At 36.7% G+C, this 16,793-nt stretch overlaps 1 protein-coding gene across 1 annotated transcript; it reads right to left on the bottom strand.

Moving 5' to 3' along the window:
• Nucleotides 1-3,011: 3,011 nt before the first annotated feature.
• lix1 (limb and CNS expressed 1) lies at nucleotides 3,012-15,203 on the bottom strand. The gene is made up of 6 exons (XM_081367334.1): nucleotides 14,943-15,203; nucleotides 10,848-11,011; nucleotides 7,496-7,636; nucleotides 6,803-6,898; nucleotides 4,585-4,662; nucleotides 3,012-4,311 (listed from the first exon to the last, which is right to left on the bottom strand). The coding sequence occupies exons 1-6, from the start codon at nucleotides 14,983-14,985 to the stop codon at nucleotides 3,922-3,924; spliced, it is 912 nt and encodes a 303-aa protein (XP_081223460.1). The 5' UTR covers nucleotides 14,986-15,203; the 3' UTR covers nucleotides 3,012-3,921.
• Nucleotides 15,204-16,793: the final 1,590 nt, after the last annotated feature.

Genomic DNA, 16,793 nt, shown 5'->3' with positions numbered 1-16,793 from the left:
TGGAATGAGGGAAAAGGCGAGGGAAGGGTGAGATGTCCTTTGCTGGGTGAAGAGTAGGAGAGTGGGTGTGTTGGAAGAGATGTCAAAGGAATAAAGGGCCACATGGCGTTCACGCTGAGCCCTGCTTCACTCAGCATGCTGTTGCACAGACGCCTTGACAGGAACTTCCATGCAAGGTTAAAAAGATGCAAAATTATGAACATACAGAATGGGTCGGTCTGTCTTTCTGCATAGCATGGGACTGAAGCACAGCTCTCCTGGGATTTCAGACACCACACACTGCAGGCTTTGCAGAAACAGCATTTACACCGGCACCAAACGTGAGTGGATGGCAGTTGGAGATTGCAATCGCTGTGGGATTTGTGTGAAAATGGAAAGGTGTGCTCGCAGCTGAGAGGAGACAAATAGCCGAGCGCCTCTCACTTGTTGTCTTTCACTTTCAATCATCAAAATAGATTCTTGTTCCACTTGAAGGACAGAGCAAAGATAAAAGAAGCATCCCCCCCCCCCCCCCCAAGCCAAAAATGAACCAATTTGTGATTTTAATAACATTGAAAAGGTTAATACCTAAGGTTAAAAATGTAAATGTCTTTTATTCAATTTCCCATAATGTTCTCATAAAGTTAATAAATCAGGGCATGAGAAACACCGTTTCCAATGCCATTTAGAATCTTTATCACAATATGCCATCAAAATAGATTTGATTTGTGTGGTCCTCCATCTGTCTGGTTATTAATTCAATATTGAAACAGGAAATATGATTTTCGTTCCCTTTGGTCAGCTTCAAACAACCACTGAATGAAATAACTCTAATGCTCTCGATCTCATTGTCATTTCCTATCAGCCCAATGCCTGGAATGATGTAATTTACATCTCATTGTCCTGAGAAGGAAAAGAAAGGAGAAAGTCAAGCTTTTCAATTTGAAAGCGAGCGTTCTTTTTTTTTTTTTTCGCTCTGTAAATTAAAGAAAGGCGACTCTACCGATGGCTTTAGCCCTTTAGGTACCTGACAATCACTGAATCTGGAAAATTGCTCTCCCTCCCAAGAGTACCATGTACTCTCTAAAACAGCCAAAGACGTCATTATCCCACTCCTTTTCCCATCTGTAGGTCGACTAGATATATCATACCTCAAGGAGCGAAAAAATGAAAAAAAAAAACTGCAAATTGGCATGAGTGAATGTGTGAAAGCAGTGTGTTACAGAGAAGCTGCCTTGTTGTGTAATTAGATAATTTATGCAAAATCATGCAATGAAAAGTGATTCAGGGTGAATAATAATGAGGCCTTTGCAGAATAAGATTGTGTAGGATCTGCAGATGAGCAGATGATTTTAAACGAAGAAAAAAAGAAGCAAAAACACCTCCTCCATGCAGCGTGGATCTTTTGTCACAATGGGATCTTATTGCTTGTTAAGCCGCAAAAGGGAGAAAATAACAAACTTAAAGCCCAGTTCAAGAAGAAGAAAATTAGAGAGGGGCAAATTAGCATCTTATATAACATTATCAATTCCCACTAAGTGCACTTTATGAGGACGCATAGGCCTACCCATCGCTGTAGCTCAAGATTTTTTGGTTTAGGTTCAATAGTCTCCTAGCAACCAGTGTGATGAAAAACATAATAATAAAGTTGAGCAAAACAAGCACTATTATGGCCTAGTTTTTGTGCACATCTTTGTATCCATCCACTTAATTTGTCACAGTAATTTCGGACATTTTTACTTGATTTTGATAGATTTTCATTTGCATTATTTTTATGTAAAATGTTGTGTACTTGTTTTTTTTAGTGTAGGGGTGAGCGGGGCACAACCTAACGTGGGACTAGTTGTAACACACTTGTTTTAAATACTTTTGCACATGCAAGCATAACAAAATTTTGTGTATTTACTAGTTGCCATATCAATATAGAGAAAGATTTTCACCAAAATTCAGAAATCTTTGGAAGATATCACTGAACAAGTAAATTTCTTACTTGTGTTCATTTTTCATCTCTGTTTTTTGTGTTTGTTTAAAATTAGACAAATCTGATATTATTTTAATCTCCAATCTGTAGTTGAGATTCTATTCTTCTATACTTTTATGAATTATATTGAGAAACCATGAGAAAAGGGTGAATAAAGACTGGGAGTCAATGTTCAGGAATTATTAATTAACATTATGATTTTAACTATGCTGTATATATATATATATTTTTTTATTATTAAAAAATGCCATTATTTTATGTGAAAAACTTAATAATTGTATTTTATTGAGAAAATATTTCAGTTTGTCTTGTATATTTTTTGATTAGATCAGATAACATTTTAAGCTGTCATATGTTTGTTACAATGTGCCTTACCTATGGGGCATGTTGTCACATTTCACTTCCATTCTTTTGGGGTAAATCAAGAAATAAGAATGCACTGTATTAATGAAACAAAACCACATAATTGTACTAGAGGTGTGAAATTAATGCGTGAAAAAATAAATACTCTGAACCCTAAGTAGGTTTGCACAAACTGAGAAAGTCAAAAAGCATTATTGTACCCCGCTCTCCCTTACATTATCTCAAGAAAATATGGTTGATTTGTTTACTATAATGAGATTAGTGATTGTTGCTCGATTAGTGATGTTTTCCACCTGTCCATTTGTTGTTTATATAGGTCTATAATATGATCAAAACCATAACATATAAAAATCACCATCAAAAGCTGGACAAGAAATCATGTTATGCATTGTAGTCATCACAGGAAGCCATTTAGTCCAATTTACTTAAACATTGCAAATAGATACGTCTATTCACAATTCTTTCTACAAAAGACTCATTTTAATTAACAAATGTTCAGTAGAAGTTGATTAGGTGTGTGCAACTGTGCATTTGTTTGGAATGAAAAAAAGAGCTAATCACAGTTCCAGTCAAGGGCGTTTAATGAATAACGACAGTGTTGTTAGCGCTTTGTCCTGTTCAGTTAGGAACATGGTTCTTTATTTTAAAAAAGTACATAAACAGCGCCCTCTTCTGGCAGACTAGCAGAATAACAAAATAACGACAATGAAAATGTCCTCGTGCTACAACACCTTTTATAGTAGATAGCTGTAGTCTAAATATCTGTAGAAATTAAACACCAGCATGTTTATTGTTATTTTAAATGATCACATGTACAGAACATCTTTACTGGCCTTTTTGTGTATCAAAATGGTGGCTTTTTGTGTATCAATTTTGTGTATCAATATTTACATTTTGATACACAAAAAGGCCAGTAAAGATGTAATCTATCTGTCTTTCTGACCCTCACTCTTGTCATATTCTGTTGGTATAATATGACATAAACATGTTTTAATAAATGCCGCAACACACAGAAAGTCACCACATTAGCAGCGGGACAAAAGAAACACTTGTTTTCACGATAGCGGGACAAAAGTAACAAGTAACAAGTGTTACTTTCGTCCCGACAGGAACTCCTGACATTTAAACCCGATTTACTTTTATACTGAAAAACTCTGACAAGGCAATCTTCAGGATGTGTTACAGCACTTAATAACCTGTAGATTGATCATTACTGTGTGACACATGAAATGAAAGACACAACTTGTAATTAGAAAAAAAAAGAACCGCTTCAGTAATTTACTTATCGTACTCGAAAACTGCTTTCCGGACTTAACCGCGGGAAACGATGACGGAATCACGTGGTATTTGGCAGCTCCATCAAGGGTTGCGTACTGACCGTGCTGTCATAGCTTGAGATGCTAATATAGTCAGGGCTCTGAGAAAATTGCTTTGTTACTTTCGTCCCGCGTTACTTTCGCCCCGGTTCTCCCCTAAATAAAGAATATGCGCTAAAAACATCTAATGTTATGAAAGAAGCCTGAAAAATGTATATTGATACCACATGAAACACTTTTTTAAAAAACATAAAAAAGTCCAATATGTACAGTATATTCATTTTATCTAGTTTCCACTGATTCTTCGTCACTCCCCTGAGAGTAAAACTGCCCGAGCTCTGAAGGATCAGTCATACTCTCCTCCAGACAGAGTCCCTCCTGAGCGTAGTACTCGAATTCAGTTTCTTCTCTCCAGGACATCTCCTCGCTGTGGTAGCTCTCCAGATCCTCAGCATTAGCGTGACTGAGGGCTAAGCTCAGGATTTCTCTTTTCTCCTTGTAGAAGCGGAGTTCCCTGCCGGTTCTCCTGGCCTCCGCCAGCTCCTTCACGGCCAGCTGCAGCTCTTGGGACAGCAGACCGGAGGATTTCTGCTCTTTCTGTAACCAGTCCAGCGCCATGTGGCTGCGCGTACGCTCGTCCAGACGCTGCTGTGAGTAGTAGTGGATCACGTCCTGTAAAAGAGACAATTAAAACAAGAATGAGAAGGTTTGACGTCAAATTCACAGCATTGGATCTATTGACAATATAGGGACTTGAGAACAGGCTTTTTTTACTGGGGTAAAAAAGCAAAACCCAGCAACCTCATAGCAACACACTAAAACACTCAGAGCACCTTTGTAGCTTCATGGCAACCACCGACAGCACCCTAGCATAATGGTGGTGAACTATGCACAGCATTACTCACATTTTCTTCAAAAAAGGATTCCAAAAAGCGTTGTTCTTACCTGACGGCTACATCTCATCTCCCGAAAAGCCTTCAGAGTGCCATTCCAGTGCAATAGCTGAAAAACTGTCATTATTTCCTATGAAAAGAAATTATTTGAAAACAGTCAAAAGATATTATATTATAACTATTTCTATAACTAAAAGGCCTACAGTTTGTGTTGATGTGAAGACAAAGATACATTGCTGGAAGCCAGTGATCAGTTTATAAAGTTAGCTTCAGAAAGCATTAACCATGAAGTCGTATGGATTACTTTTATGATGGATGGATGTGTTTTTTGTTGCTTCAAGAAGTCAGGCTCTACTCACTCGCCTTATAATGCTAGGAAGAGCCTGCAGGATATCATTTAATATGACTCCGACTGTGTTCGGTTGAAAAAAGAAAGTCATATACACCTAGGTTAGCTTGAGGGTGAGTAAATTATGGAATACTTTTTGGGTGAACTATTCCTTTAACTTGTCAAAGATATTTGAGGCACAATTTCGAGGTATTAGAACAAAGCGTTTAGGTATGTTCACCAGAACTAAGAGGCCTAGAATTTGTGTTGATGTAAATAATCAAATTCTCCGAGACATCATCAAATGATGTTTATTTTTGAAGCGTGTTGATCATATTTAACACATTACGGTGTCTAAACAGCATTTTTTTCTTCACTGATGTCAAACTGTGGATTAGTGTAGACGGAGTGTGAAACAGAGCTCCATTGTGCGCACAGTTTGAAAATTATCAGGGGTTTTTTTCTACGTGAATTTGTGCTCATCTATAGGCATAGGAAAGCATCCACAAGTAGATTTTGCTCAGCGTTTGTAAGAGAAAATGGTATCCTAGTCGTTCATCATGAAGTGAAGAAAGCAGCTATTTGTCCCGTTTTCACACGTTTGACAGATGAGCAGCTTGAGTAAAGTTTTAACCGCATAAAAATTATTTATAGCATTTATAGCAGCTACTATGAAATATGTGCATGTGAAACATCAGCCTAATTGTGGAGTTATATATCACAAACTAGCTGTAACTATATATCACACAAGCTTTCAAGTTTCAAAGAGGACACAATAGTGCCATAAAGGTATTGATAAAGTGGTTCATATGACTTGTTCCAATTCTAAATTCTGATATAATACAATTTGTGTGAGAATTGGACTAAAATGTATGTCAGGAACACTTTATTTTAGGGTTCAATTCTCACTATTAACTAGTTGCTTATTAGCATGCAATGATATTGGCTGTTTATTAGTGCTTATAAAGCACATATTAATGCCTTATTCTGCATGACCTTATTCTACATCCCAATACCTAAAGTTAAATGCTACAAAAACTACCTTACTAACTATTAATAAGCAGTAAATTAGGAGTTCATTGAGGCAAAAGTCATATTAATTGTGAATATGTGTTCCCCATACTAAAGTGTTAATTTTATGTCATTATTCACAGATAATCTTCCCTTCCCCTCGAACTGTTAACTAATGTAAATGGATCACTGACCAATGTCACATGTCCGTACAGAAATCATTCTAATATGCTAATTTGGTGCTTAAGAAACATTTCTTATTATTAACCATGTTGAAAAAAGATGTGCTGCTTAAGATTTTTGTAGAAACTGATACATTTTTGTCAGGATTACTTTGTCAGAATGAATAGAAAGTTCAAAAGAACACCATTTATTTGAAATACAGTAGAAATCTTTTGAAACATTATATCCTTCAGGACCATGATCTTTTGATTAATTGAATGTATCCTTGTACAATAATTCCCAAACGTTTAAATGGTAGTAAATATTAATTCATTCAAAGGATCTGATTCAAAATTATGATTCTCTGATCTGTCATGTATCAGGGCTGATATTCAGTGACAATCATTAAATAACATGTACATTGCAGTCTGTACCTCACATAAAGCTATCATATAACTTCTGAAAATTTGGAATATAGTCACAGTAGTAATATGGACTGATCTTATGATGCTTTCATGGTGCTTTTGTATCCTATTTGAAGCTTGAAACCTCCAGTCCCCATTCATTGTCATTGCATGGAAAACCGCATCTGGAACATCATCCAAAATACCTTCTTTTGTGTTCCACAGAAAACAGAAACTGACAGAAAGTCGTACAGATTTAAAATGAGTTCCAGCAAGACCAGCTGCACCTAACCAGCATAAACCAGTCTGGACCAGCGGGTCTTTTCAGAAGGGTAACATAAAGGCTGTTGGTTTTTTTTTCTAACCTGAAATTCCAGCATGGTTCTCCCAGTGTTCAGCTCCAGCATGAGGCAGTATGCTCCTATACTAGTACCGGGGTCAGATGCATCTGAAATGTTACCCTGTGAACAGTGGGACACAATGACTTACAGATGCGTCATCACTCAGCCCGAGCAGACACAAATACAGAAGGAGGTCTGGGTTTCATTAGACACCCCTTTGCTTTGCAATTCAGTCAGAGCAACTTGTCTTTATTGTTGGAAGAGAAAAGGCCAAGACTGCAGAGGATAAATGACATGAGAGTGAAGGGAGACCACACATGCACACCTACACACACACACACACACAGAATGTGAAAAACTTGGCAGCTAATTTCAGGTTTGGGGTGAGGGAGGGTGGCATGACTTTTTTCCTCGTAGAGTTTTTTCTTTTGGTACAAAGCCAATTTATCATTGGAATTGCTTCTTGGCTTTTAATTTTAAGGAATAGAGCCAGAGCAAGGACATGGTTCTCTAACTACAGTGGGTGGCCTTCCGTACTTCCAAACTATACAGTTTCTATAGACTGGAAAGCTTTAGTGCTGTATACACAAAGAGTAATCTACAACTGAGCAAGAATGTACCAATGAAATTTGTTGCTACTGTCAATGCACTAGACAAAAAGTCCTAAACATCTTGTAAATCTCAGCGGTGTAAACGGCAAATAGTAGTGAGACTCACACTTGTGGTGCTGACGGCTTCTTTCACGCTGCGTGATATGAACTCAGGAGTGATGCGGCGGCAGGGCAACTCATTAAACGTGGAGTTCATCAGAGCGATACGAGCTGCGTCACGTCTGGCCTCTGCTTTACTGTAGCAGTACTGTCAGTGAGAGAGAGGCTTCCAGTTTATCATCATCATGAAATGCTGAAATATGATCATTTGCACTGATTGGGCAGTCTTTAGGATTTATTTTATTCTTGATAACACAAACACTCTAGTTGGACTTCAAAGTAATTGTACACACAAAAATGATACGGTCACAATGATTAACATCGAGGAGGTCATCAGTGAATGATGGCATACACTTCAGTGCATTTCACACAAAAAGCTACTGTGTGTCGTCATTAGACTTACAATGCAGCATGAGTTGTGTGGGACGCTTTGTTAATGCTTTTGTGTCATTTTATTGAGCAATCAGCTTGGTGAAATTAAAGGTATACAGGCTACTTTGTGTCTATGACCAGTGTTTAACGAGCTTGATGAGTGAATGATCCGGAAAATTGTTCACAAATATAATATTGTTTAAATTATTACTGCCTTTATTATTTTGGAATTAATGTAAACTCGCTAAAATTTATATTTGGTAACCAGGGAAATGTGACAATATTATAAGTGTGTCACCGTTAAGTTCAGTTAGTTTCTGTTTTCAGATTCCCGCCACTCGTTTGTCTCCTTGGTTACCGTCATTATTAGTTTGTTTGTTTCATCTTGTTTGAGTTTCTATTTAAGTTGTACCCTCACATTCATTCCCTGTCTGGTCTCGCTTGTGTTTATGTGTGTTGCCACCATCTGTTTGCCTTTTGGATATTTGTAATTAAACTCACGTTGGAACTTTATTCTTCTGTCTGCCTGCCTGCAACCAGTGTGACAAAATGTAACTGGGACATGAATTTACATTTAATTAATTTAAATGAACAAAAACAAATTCGTACGATTTGTGTAACCCCAGTGACGGGTAGGTTTAGGGGCTGGGTCAGGGGTAGGACGTTCATACGAATTCATAAAATATGAAGTATGTAGCAAATATGTAAAAAAAAAAAAAAAAGAGCTCACCTTGAAAATACGTACGAATTGTCGCGAGATCCTGTTGGGTTGGGTTTAGTTTAGTCAGTTGTTTTAATGTTTGTGTTTAGTTAGTGTTTTCTCTTACATATTCCTGTGTTCTAATTATTTTTGGATCGTAAACAAAGTCTGATTGAATCTCCTTCGTCATGCTTGCTGACCAGAAGTGCGAAACAATATTCTAACAAGTATCTTATTCTGTATTTATTTAAAGGGATATCTATACCCGCCCGCACCCTCAGATCACTTGGACACGGCTGTGTTCAAGAGGTAACAACGATATAAATACTGTTCGTTTTCTCACACAAACCGCTCGTTTCGTGTCTTAGGCCATCAATGTGTACTTACGATGGGGAATTGTTTAATTTGGACGACGGGGAATTGTTTTAATTTGGACTCTGCGCATGCTCTTTGAGACCGTGACCATAGACCTGCATTAAATGACTGTCAGACAAGAACGGTTTGACCTAAAAATATCAAAATTGAAACTACTGCGGAAAAAAAGACACCTACATCTTGGATGCCCTTGAGGTAAGCTAAAACATACCAAAATTGAATTTTCAAAGTGAACTATCCCTTTAAGTAATAAGTATTCTTTTTAAAAAAGTAGGTATGCTTCAGTGTAGTTCTTCTCAAGAGCTGCCACATTCATTGTCATTGCATGGAAAAGAGCAGTCAGTACAGCCTTCAGAATATCTCCTTTAATGTTCCATGCAAGTGAGAAAGACATGAAGAGTTCAGATGCAAAAGCCTCTAAAGTGCCATCTGAAAATTTCTTCTAGAATGGTCATTTTTATCAAGCTCGTATATTTAAGTTCAGTAATTTCACTTAAATGACAATTAATAGGTATGTTTCATTGCCATATAAGTGAAATTACTGACCTTAAATATAAGAGCTTGATAAAAATGACCATTTTAGAAGAAATTTTCAGATGGCACTTAGAGGCTTTTGCATCTGAACTCTTCACATACAGGCCTGGAACATGCGAGTATGTAAATGACAGAATTTTAATTTTAGGGTGAGCAAATCCTTTGTTAAACCAGTCCTCAAAAACATGTCTTAAACACAGAGTCATGCAGAATCCCTAACCACAGCACAAGATTATTTTAGATGATGTCTGTGAACCACAAACTGCTGAGATTAGTTTCTGGATTTGTAATATTTCTGAAAACCTTTACTGTGCAAAATAATTATCAGGTCATTACATTTACAAGCAGTGCTGGGATGAAGATGGAATTCTGAGATTTGTTGAGAAAGTTTTGAGGATATAAGATATAAGGGAAAAAAAGTGCTGGGCTGTTGCCCAAAAGCATTGGAAGAGATTGTAGAAACCCCTAGCACCAATGATGTCTGTGATCTACTTATAGGCTTACTATGCTTTTGGGAAATGCAGCCCAGGTCTTTGATCTAAAAGAAAACTCCTGTTGGAACCGAGCTACTTTGTGAATGAAATGATCAGTATAAAGTGTGAGAGTATTTCCCATGTGCTCAACCCCTGATCAATGATGATTTTTTCTACAGTAGTATCACTGAAGTGGTGATTCCCTGGTGTGCTTCGAGTCTCTCCAAAGGGCAGCAGCTAGTACAGAATTTCCCACAAATAACAGTAATTTCAAATAGAAACCATGGTAACAACATCAGAGGTTTAGATCCTATTAAATGGGCCATTGCAGTGGTGTTTTTCATGCATTATAATGTCAACGTCAGATAGATGTTTCAAACAAAGGACTGGTGTCATATTCTTTATAAAATACCCCTGATTCCTAGTTTATTTTCAAATAGCTCAATCATAGAAGAAAACAAAAACCATTTCAGAATAACAAGATCTGTTCCCAATCATGTCACGCACTGACAATGACAGATGAACAAATAAACTCATTTATTTTCAAGATTAATTTCAAAGAACATTCCATTTCAACTGAAGTAAAATGCCACATACTGATTCGCGGCTGGCAGGAGTAATTTAGCAAATGAGAACCACCTGTTGGCCCTCCTCATTTTCACACAAGAGCCTCTTCTTTTATGGCTGAACTGAATTGCCTACTGATGAGTTCAGAAAGACCTGATTTACTAATGGAATTTAACTACAATTGTACCAAAATGAAGGGATTAAAGGTCATTTGAAAGAAATATTTTGCTCGATTATGTTTTTTAAAAATCACATTAGAAAGTGTGCCTGTATGAATTTATCCAATACAGTACATCCCAAATAAAAATGGAGTGGAAATTTAATTTCAGTTCACTTACCTTAAAATTTCCGAAGCAGCTTCCACCTGGTAAGGTGACGTAGCACATGTAGGGAGGGCTGGGTGAGGGAATGGACTCATAGACTACCAGATTCTCTGTCTCCGTCATCACACCTTTCACTTGTTTCTGCTCCCAAAACTTGTGAAGCATTCCCACAACATTCACTAAGCAAGAGCAGGAAAAGGAGAATCTTTAGAAATGTGATCACATACATTTTGATGTGCACAGTATGCACCACTACAAGTAAGGAAATATGATTTCTCTCAGCCAAGACATAATGACTGTTACTGTACAAACGGTATATTGTATCCCCTAAGAAACTTTCTGCAGACGACAAAAAAAAAAAAAAAAAGTCCTCACAAGTTAAAAAAAATACTGGTATTTTTATACTTGTGGGGACATTTGGTCCTCATAGTATTTGAAATATCAGACACACACACACACACACACACACACATTGGGTTTCCATGTTTTATGGGGACTTTAAATAGGCATAATGGTTTTTATACTGTACAAACTGTGTATTCTATCCTCTAACTCTAACTCTACCCCTAAACAAAACCATCACAGAATACTTTCTGCATTTTTACATTTTCAAAAAAACAAAGATTTAGTATGATGTATAAGCGGTTTATGCATGCAGACACACACACACACACACACACACACACACACACACACACACACACACACACACACATAAAACTGTCATTATTTAATCACCCTCATGTTGTTCCAAAACTGATTTATTTTCTTCTTTCTTCTGAACACAAAATAAATTATGAAAAATGTCTTCATGCAGAAGAGAGAAGCTTATATAGGTTTGGAACGATACAAGGGTGAGTAAATCATACATTTTCATTTATGAGAGTGAAGTATCCCTTTAAGATGATTTGTGATGAATTCAGTATTTTGAGTACTTAATTTAAATCTTGTCTGTTAGTATTCAATCTTTTACCTCACAGATCACTAATAATTTGCAGAGATTCAGTTGTTTATAATGTCTAAGAGTCTAAGTGGTTACATAAGAGGTTTTTGACTGCTGTGTTTATTGAAATTGTGCCTGTTAATCAAACAAACTTAGTTCAGACAGTGTCACTTTTATACTGCTAAAATTTTATACTGATCTATGGCTCTGATACGCAGATCTAAGTCACCCGACACGTTAGTCGTAATCATTGCAACAGGCAAATGAAGGTTAAAGTGCATGATTCATCATTCAGCATTTACATTGAAATAAAAGACTTTTCTCTTTAATGTATGCTCAAAAATAGATTCTGCCCAATTGGCTTGTCAGAGTGAAATTCTAAACAGGAAGTTAAATTCTGCAGCATTTAAAGTTTTGAACCTGTATTTCGGACTTTATTTTTCTGTGGAAACACAAAAGAAGGTATTTTGAAGAATGTTGTTAATGCTCTCTCTCTCTCTTTTCTCTCCATACAATGAAAATGAATGGGGTCCAAAACAACACTGGGTCACGCTGACTTTTGTGATATAGATAAAATACACTGTGACATTTTGTAAAGGAAAGACAGTCATACAGGTTTGAAACGACACGAGGATGAATAAACAATGACAGAATTTTCATTTTGAGGTGAACTATCTTTTTTAGTGAGAAGTGACACGGTGTATTTCCCAACATACATGATATACATGTACACATTTGGCAGACACTTTTATCCAAAGCAACCCACATTGCATTCTAGATATACATTTCAGTTCATGCAATGAACCCCTTAGAAATTGAACTACAGCCAGTTTGAGCGACAAGAAAGCGTCCCTAAAATTTTTGATTATTGCTTATTAGCACTTTTATGCTGTACAATCATAGAGAAACCAAAAGATAAATATTATTAATCATTTCGTTTGTTCATTGTAATTTTACTTACTTTAAAGGAACACTCCACCGTTTTTTTTAAATAGGGCTTATTCACCTTCTTTCCTACATTTAGATAGGTGGGCAAATGCATTTTTGTCTCAGTGCATGCATTGTTTTAGTTTGACAGGGTCAGCGCTAGCTTAGCTTAGCATAATGAATGGAATCCTTTGTTGCCAGCTAGCATGTCCTGAGTAAAAGTGATATATATATAAAAAAAAAAAAAAACTCCTAATTACTTCTTGTGGCCTGCGTATTCACAACAAGTACAAATAGCGATGCAGATTAACACTAGGCGATTTCCTATGCAGATATTGACTTGGGACTATATTAGGGGGAAGCACAGGCAAAGCACAGCTACTTGGGCGCAGAGATATCACGCCCAAGTAGCAGTGCTTCGCCTGTGCTTCCCCCTAATATAGTCCTTAATATATATGTCAATATCTGCCTAGGAAATCGCCTAGTGTTAATCTGCATCGCTATTTATACTTGTTGTGAATACGCAGGCCACAAGAAGTAATTAGGAGTTTTTTTTTTTTTTTTATATCACTTTTACTCAGGACATGCTAGCTGGCAACAAATGATTCCATTCATTGTGCTAAGCTAAGCTAGCACCGACCCTGTCAAACTAAAACAATGCATGCACTGAGACAAAAATGCATTTGCCCACCTATCTAAATGTAGGAAAGAAAGTGAATAAGCCCTATTTAAAAAAACGGTGGAGTGTTCCTTTAACGCATCGCTGTTAAAACACAATTGTTTACCTTTATGTCTGTCTTTACATTTATACCAACATCCACTGTAACATTAGTGTGATGCCTGTCCAGCATCAGCACATGGAATCATTTTCCTAGCAAAACAAACAGGTGTCCGTGGACACATCAGGGAGTTGTGGTGTGATTTCAGTGTTTCACACCCACAGTAAGTGCAATGTTTGTGCAGTCTTGCTTTAATCAGCTGGAGCATATAAAACACACCCCCTCTAAAGGGGTCAGCAATAATATTGAGAAGGGGAACCAAAGGTATATTTTTATAAAAATACCATGAATGTGGGAACACAGACTTGTTTTTACAGCATGACATTTTCCAGCTTTTTGTTTGTTTGAAAGAGTCAGCTGCTGCGAGCACCGCCCAGTCTATGTTTGTGGTTCAACACACACTACGTGAGTGTTTAATTCCAGTCTCCTGGTGTATGAACTGCCTTGTTTCAGCTGAAGTGGAACAGAAACAAAAGCTGTGTCTGTGAATGATTGAGCTTTGGTTTAATCAAATGGTTGATGTGACTGTATTTCATCAAACACTCCTAAAATCTTTGTGTTTTTTCACTGTGTCCTCCCCTGACTATTGCTAAACAATGTTTGTTAGTTAGGCTACTTTTTGCCGTATCATCCTTCCTATTAAGTGTATAAGTATAGGTCATAGGCGGCACATAAGGTCAATGTTCAGCACAGAGCGCTGCCCCAATATAAAATACAACTAAAACAAATGTAAAACTGCACTCTTCAACAATGTTATTTAAAAAACTTGCCCACAAATGTTTGAATGTTTGACCAAAACACATTAAATAATCAAAGTAATATTGTGTATTACAATAGTTTTCTGTTTTAATATATTTTAAAGATAACTTATTCCTGTGATGTCAAAGCTGAATTTTCAGCATCATTACTCCAGTCTTCAGTGTCACATGATCCTTCAGAAATCATTCTAATATGCTGATTTGCAGCTCAAGAAGCATTTCTTATTAATATCAATGCTTAATATACTTGTGAAATAATTGTCAGAATTTTTTTTCAGGATTCCTCAATGAATAGAAACATTTATTTAAAGATTTAAAAAAGATCAGCATTTGAAATAGAAATGGTTTGCAACATTATAAATGTGTTTACTAGCATTTTTTATCTATTTAATCAGAGGTAATTTATTAAATTGTCATTAGAGCAAGACTATACTTTCTGCACAACTTTCTGCACTTTAAAGGATAAATACATAGCATGAGCCATCTCTTCATAATACACATAAAGAGTTGAGCCACCCGAACAGAGAAATCCCAGAATTAATCTAGAGCCAATATATATATATATATATATATATATATATATATATATATAAAAATATATAAAAAATATTTTTTTACATTTTTGACCCAACAGGACAAGTCCCCCCTCCACAGTTCTCATCTATGCGATACTGCATCCACACTTCTGCTATGTCTTACTCACAGTCTTTGAAGGTTCTGTCATCATCAGAATCTGGTCCAGACATGATTTCCAACTACAAGTCTCACACGTTCTACAGTAATCCTCCGTCTCCGTCTCCAGCTCTCACATGCTCTGGAGAAGTTCAAAACATCAGTTAAGCTCCAGAAAGGGTGAACATGTGGAGGTCCCCTATTAGCCTTCTCCTCTCTAGTCCCAGAGCAGTCTGTGGAGCCCTATTACGCCGGCCCCCGGGGGTTCTCTTCAGTGGCTGGCCCACCTTTTGTCAAGGGTTGAACTAATTAGCTGTGAGGTTGGTTGTTGCACTGCACTCCCTTATATTCACACACACTCTCAGCACATACACACTCTCACAGCCTGTTGCACACTCCCACTCGACTGAGTCGAATAAGCCCTGGCCCAGGAATGCAGCCCCCTTCTCCATTCATTCACAGCATGCCTCTGCCTTCTGCTTCACAACACGCTTTACATATGCAGTGCCCAACAACTCACTGAAAAAACATCCAAGATGGACAGCAGACAACTGACTGTTTTATTGACCACTTAAATAGCTGTTTAACTTAACAAGATCCTGAAATTGGTGGGGAACAAAACATTTAAAATGTAATTATAAATCATAACATTAATTTGCAAAGAGACTCTCCACTGTCCTTGTAATATACCCCAAAATGGATGGACACTTACAGTACGTTAAAGGATAGTTCACCCAAAAATGAAAATTCTGTCATCATTTAATCACCTTCATGTTGTTCTAAACCTGCATGAAGTTCTTTATTATTACCAGATCACTAGTGGTTCTTGAAGAGTGAGGTACTTGAGTAATTAGTAATTTATGATCATGTTCTGAGTAAAAAAACAAAATACTATCTTCAAGAACTACTAGTGATCTGGACCATTATTTTAAAGTGAAAAGATGTTTTTCACTTTAAAATAATGGTCCAAATCACTAGTAGGCCCTGTATAGTGACTAGGGTAACACTTGAGTAATTAGTGATGCATTTTATGACCATATTCAGAGTAACAAAAATGATTGATTATGTCTCAGACACATTGATTAGTAATTAATTAGTAATGCTTTATAATTTGTCATAATTATAAGTTCTTAATGATGCCAATCTCATTAAGTAATTATTGATTACCTAATAAGGAACTACAGTGCTATGCATAAGTTTAGACACCAATGCTAAAGTTGACTAAAAAGAGGAATAAAAAATCATCTTTTGGAAATTGAACTTAATGCCTTAATTAAAAAAATTAGGAAAAATCCAACCTTTAAGGACACCAATTTTCTTTGTGAATGAATAATGTATCGTAAACAAATAAATGTTCTTCCTTAAAATACAGGGTGCATAAGTTTGGACATCCCTATGTTAAATTCCCATAGAGGCAGGCAGATTTTTATTTTTAAAGGCCAGTTACTTCATGGATCCAGGATACTATGCATCCTGATAAAGTTCCCTTGGCCTTTGGAACTAAAATAGCCCCACATCATCACATAGCCTTCACCATACCCAGAGACTGGCATGGAGTACTTTCCATAAGATCATCTCTCAATGCAAATCAAACCAGCTATTAGGCTAACTGAAATAAAACCATGCCAATCTCTAGGTATGGTGAAGGCTATGTGATGATGTGGGGCTATTTTAATTTCAAAGGCCAATGGAACTTTATCAGGATGCATAGTATCCTGGATCCATGAAGTAACTGGCCTTTAAAAATAAAAATCTGCCTGCCTCTATGGGAATTTAACATAGGGGTGTCCAAACTTATGCACCCTGTATTTTAAGGAAGAACATTTATTTATTTACGATACATTATTCATTCACAAAGAAAATTGGTGTCCTTAAAGGTTGG

This window comes from Scardinius erythrophthalmus (assembly GCF_964197995.2).
Source record: "Scardinius erythrophthalmus genome assembly, chromosome: 5".
Lineage (NCBI taxonomy): Eukaryota > Metazoa > Chordata > Actinopteri > Cypriniformes > Leuciscidae > Scardinius > Scardinius erythrophthalmus.
This window is presented reverse-complemented; position numbering and strand designations above follow the sequence as displayed.

Coding starts and splice junctions, on each gene's coding strand:
- lix1 (XM_081367334.1), bottom strand. CDS start 14,985: ATGTCTGGACCAGATTCTGATGATGACAGAACCTTCAAAGACT. Junction 7,637..10,847: donor GCTGCTTCGGAAATTTTAAG/GTAAGTGAACTG, acceptor TCTCACTGACAG/TACTGCTACAGTAAAGCAGA. Junction 4,312..4,584: donor AGATGAGATGTAGCCGTCAG/GTAAGAACAACG, acceptor TCTCTTTTACAG/GACGTGATCCACTACTACTC.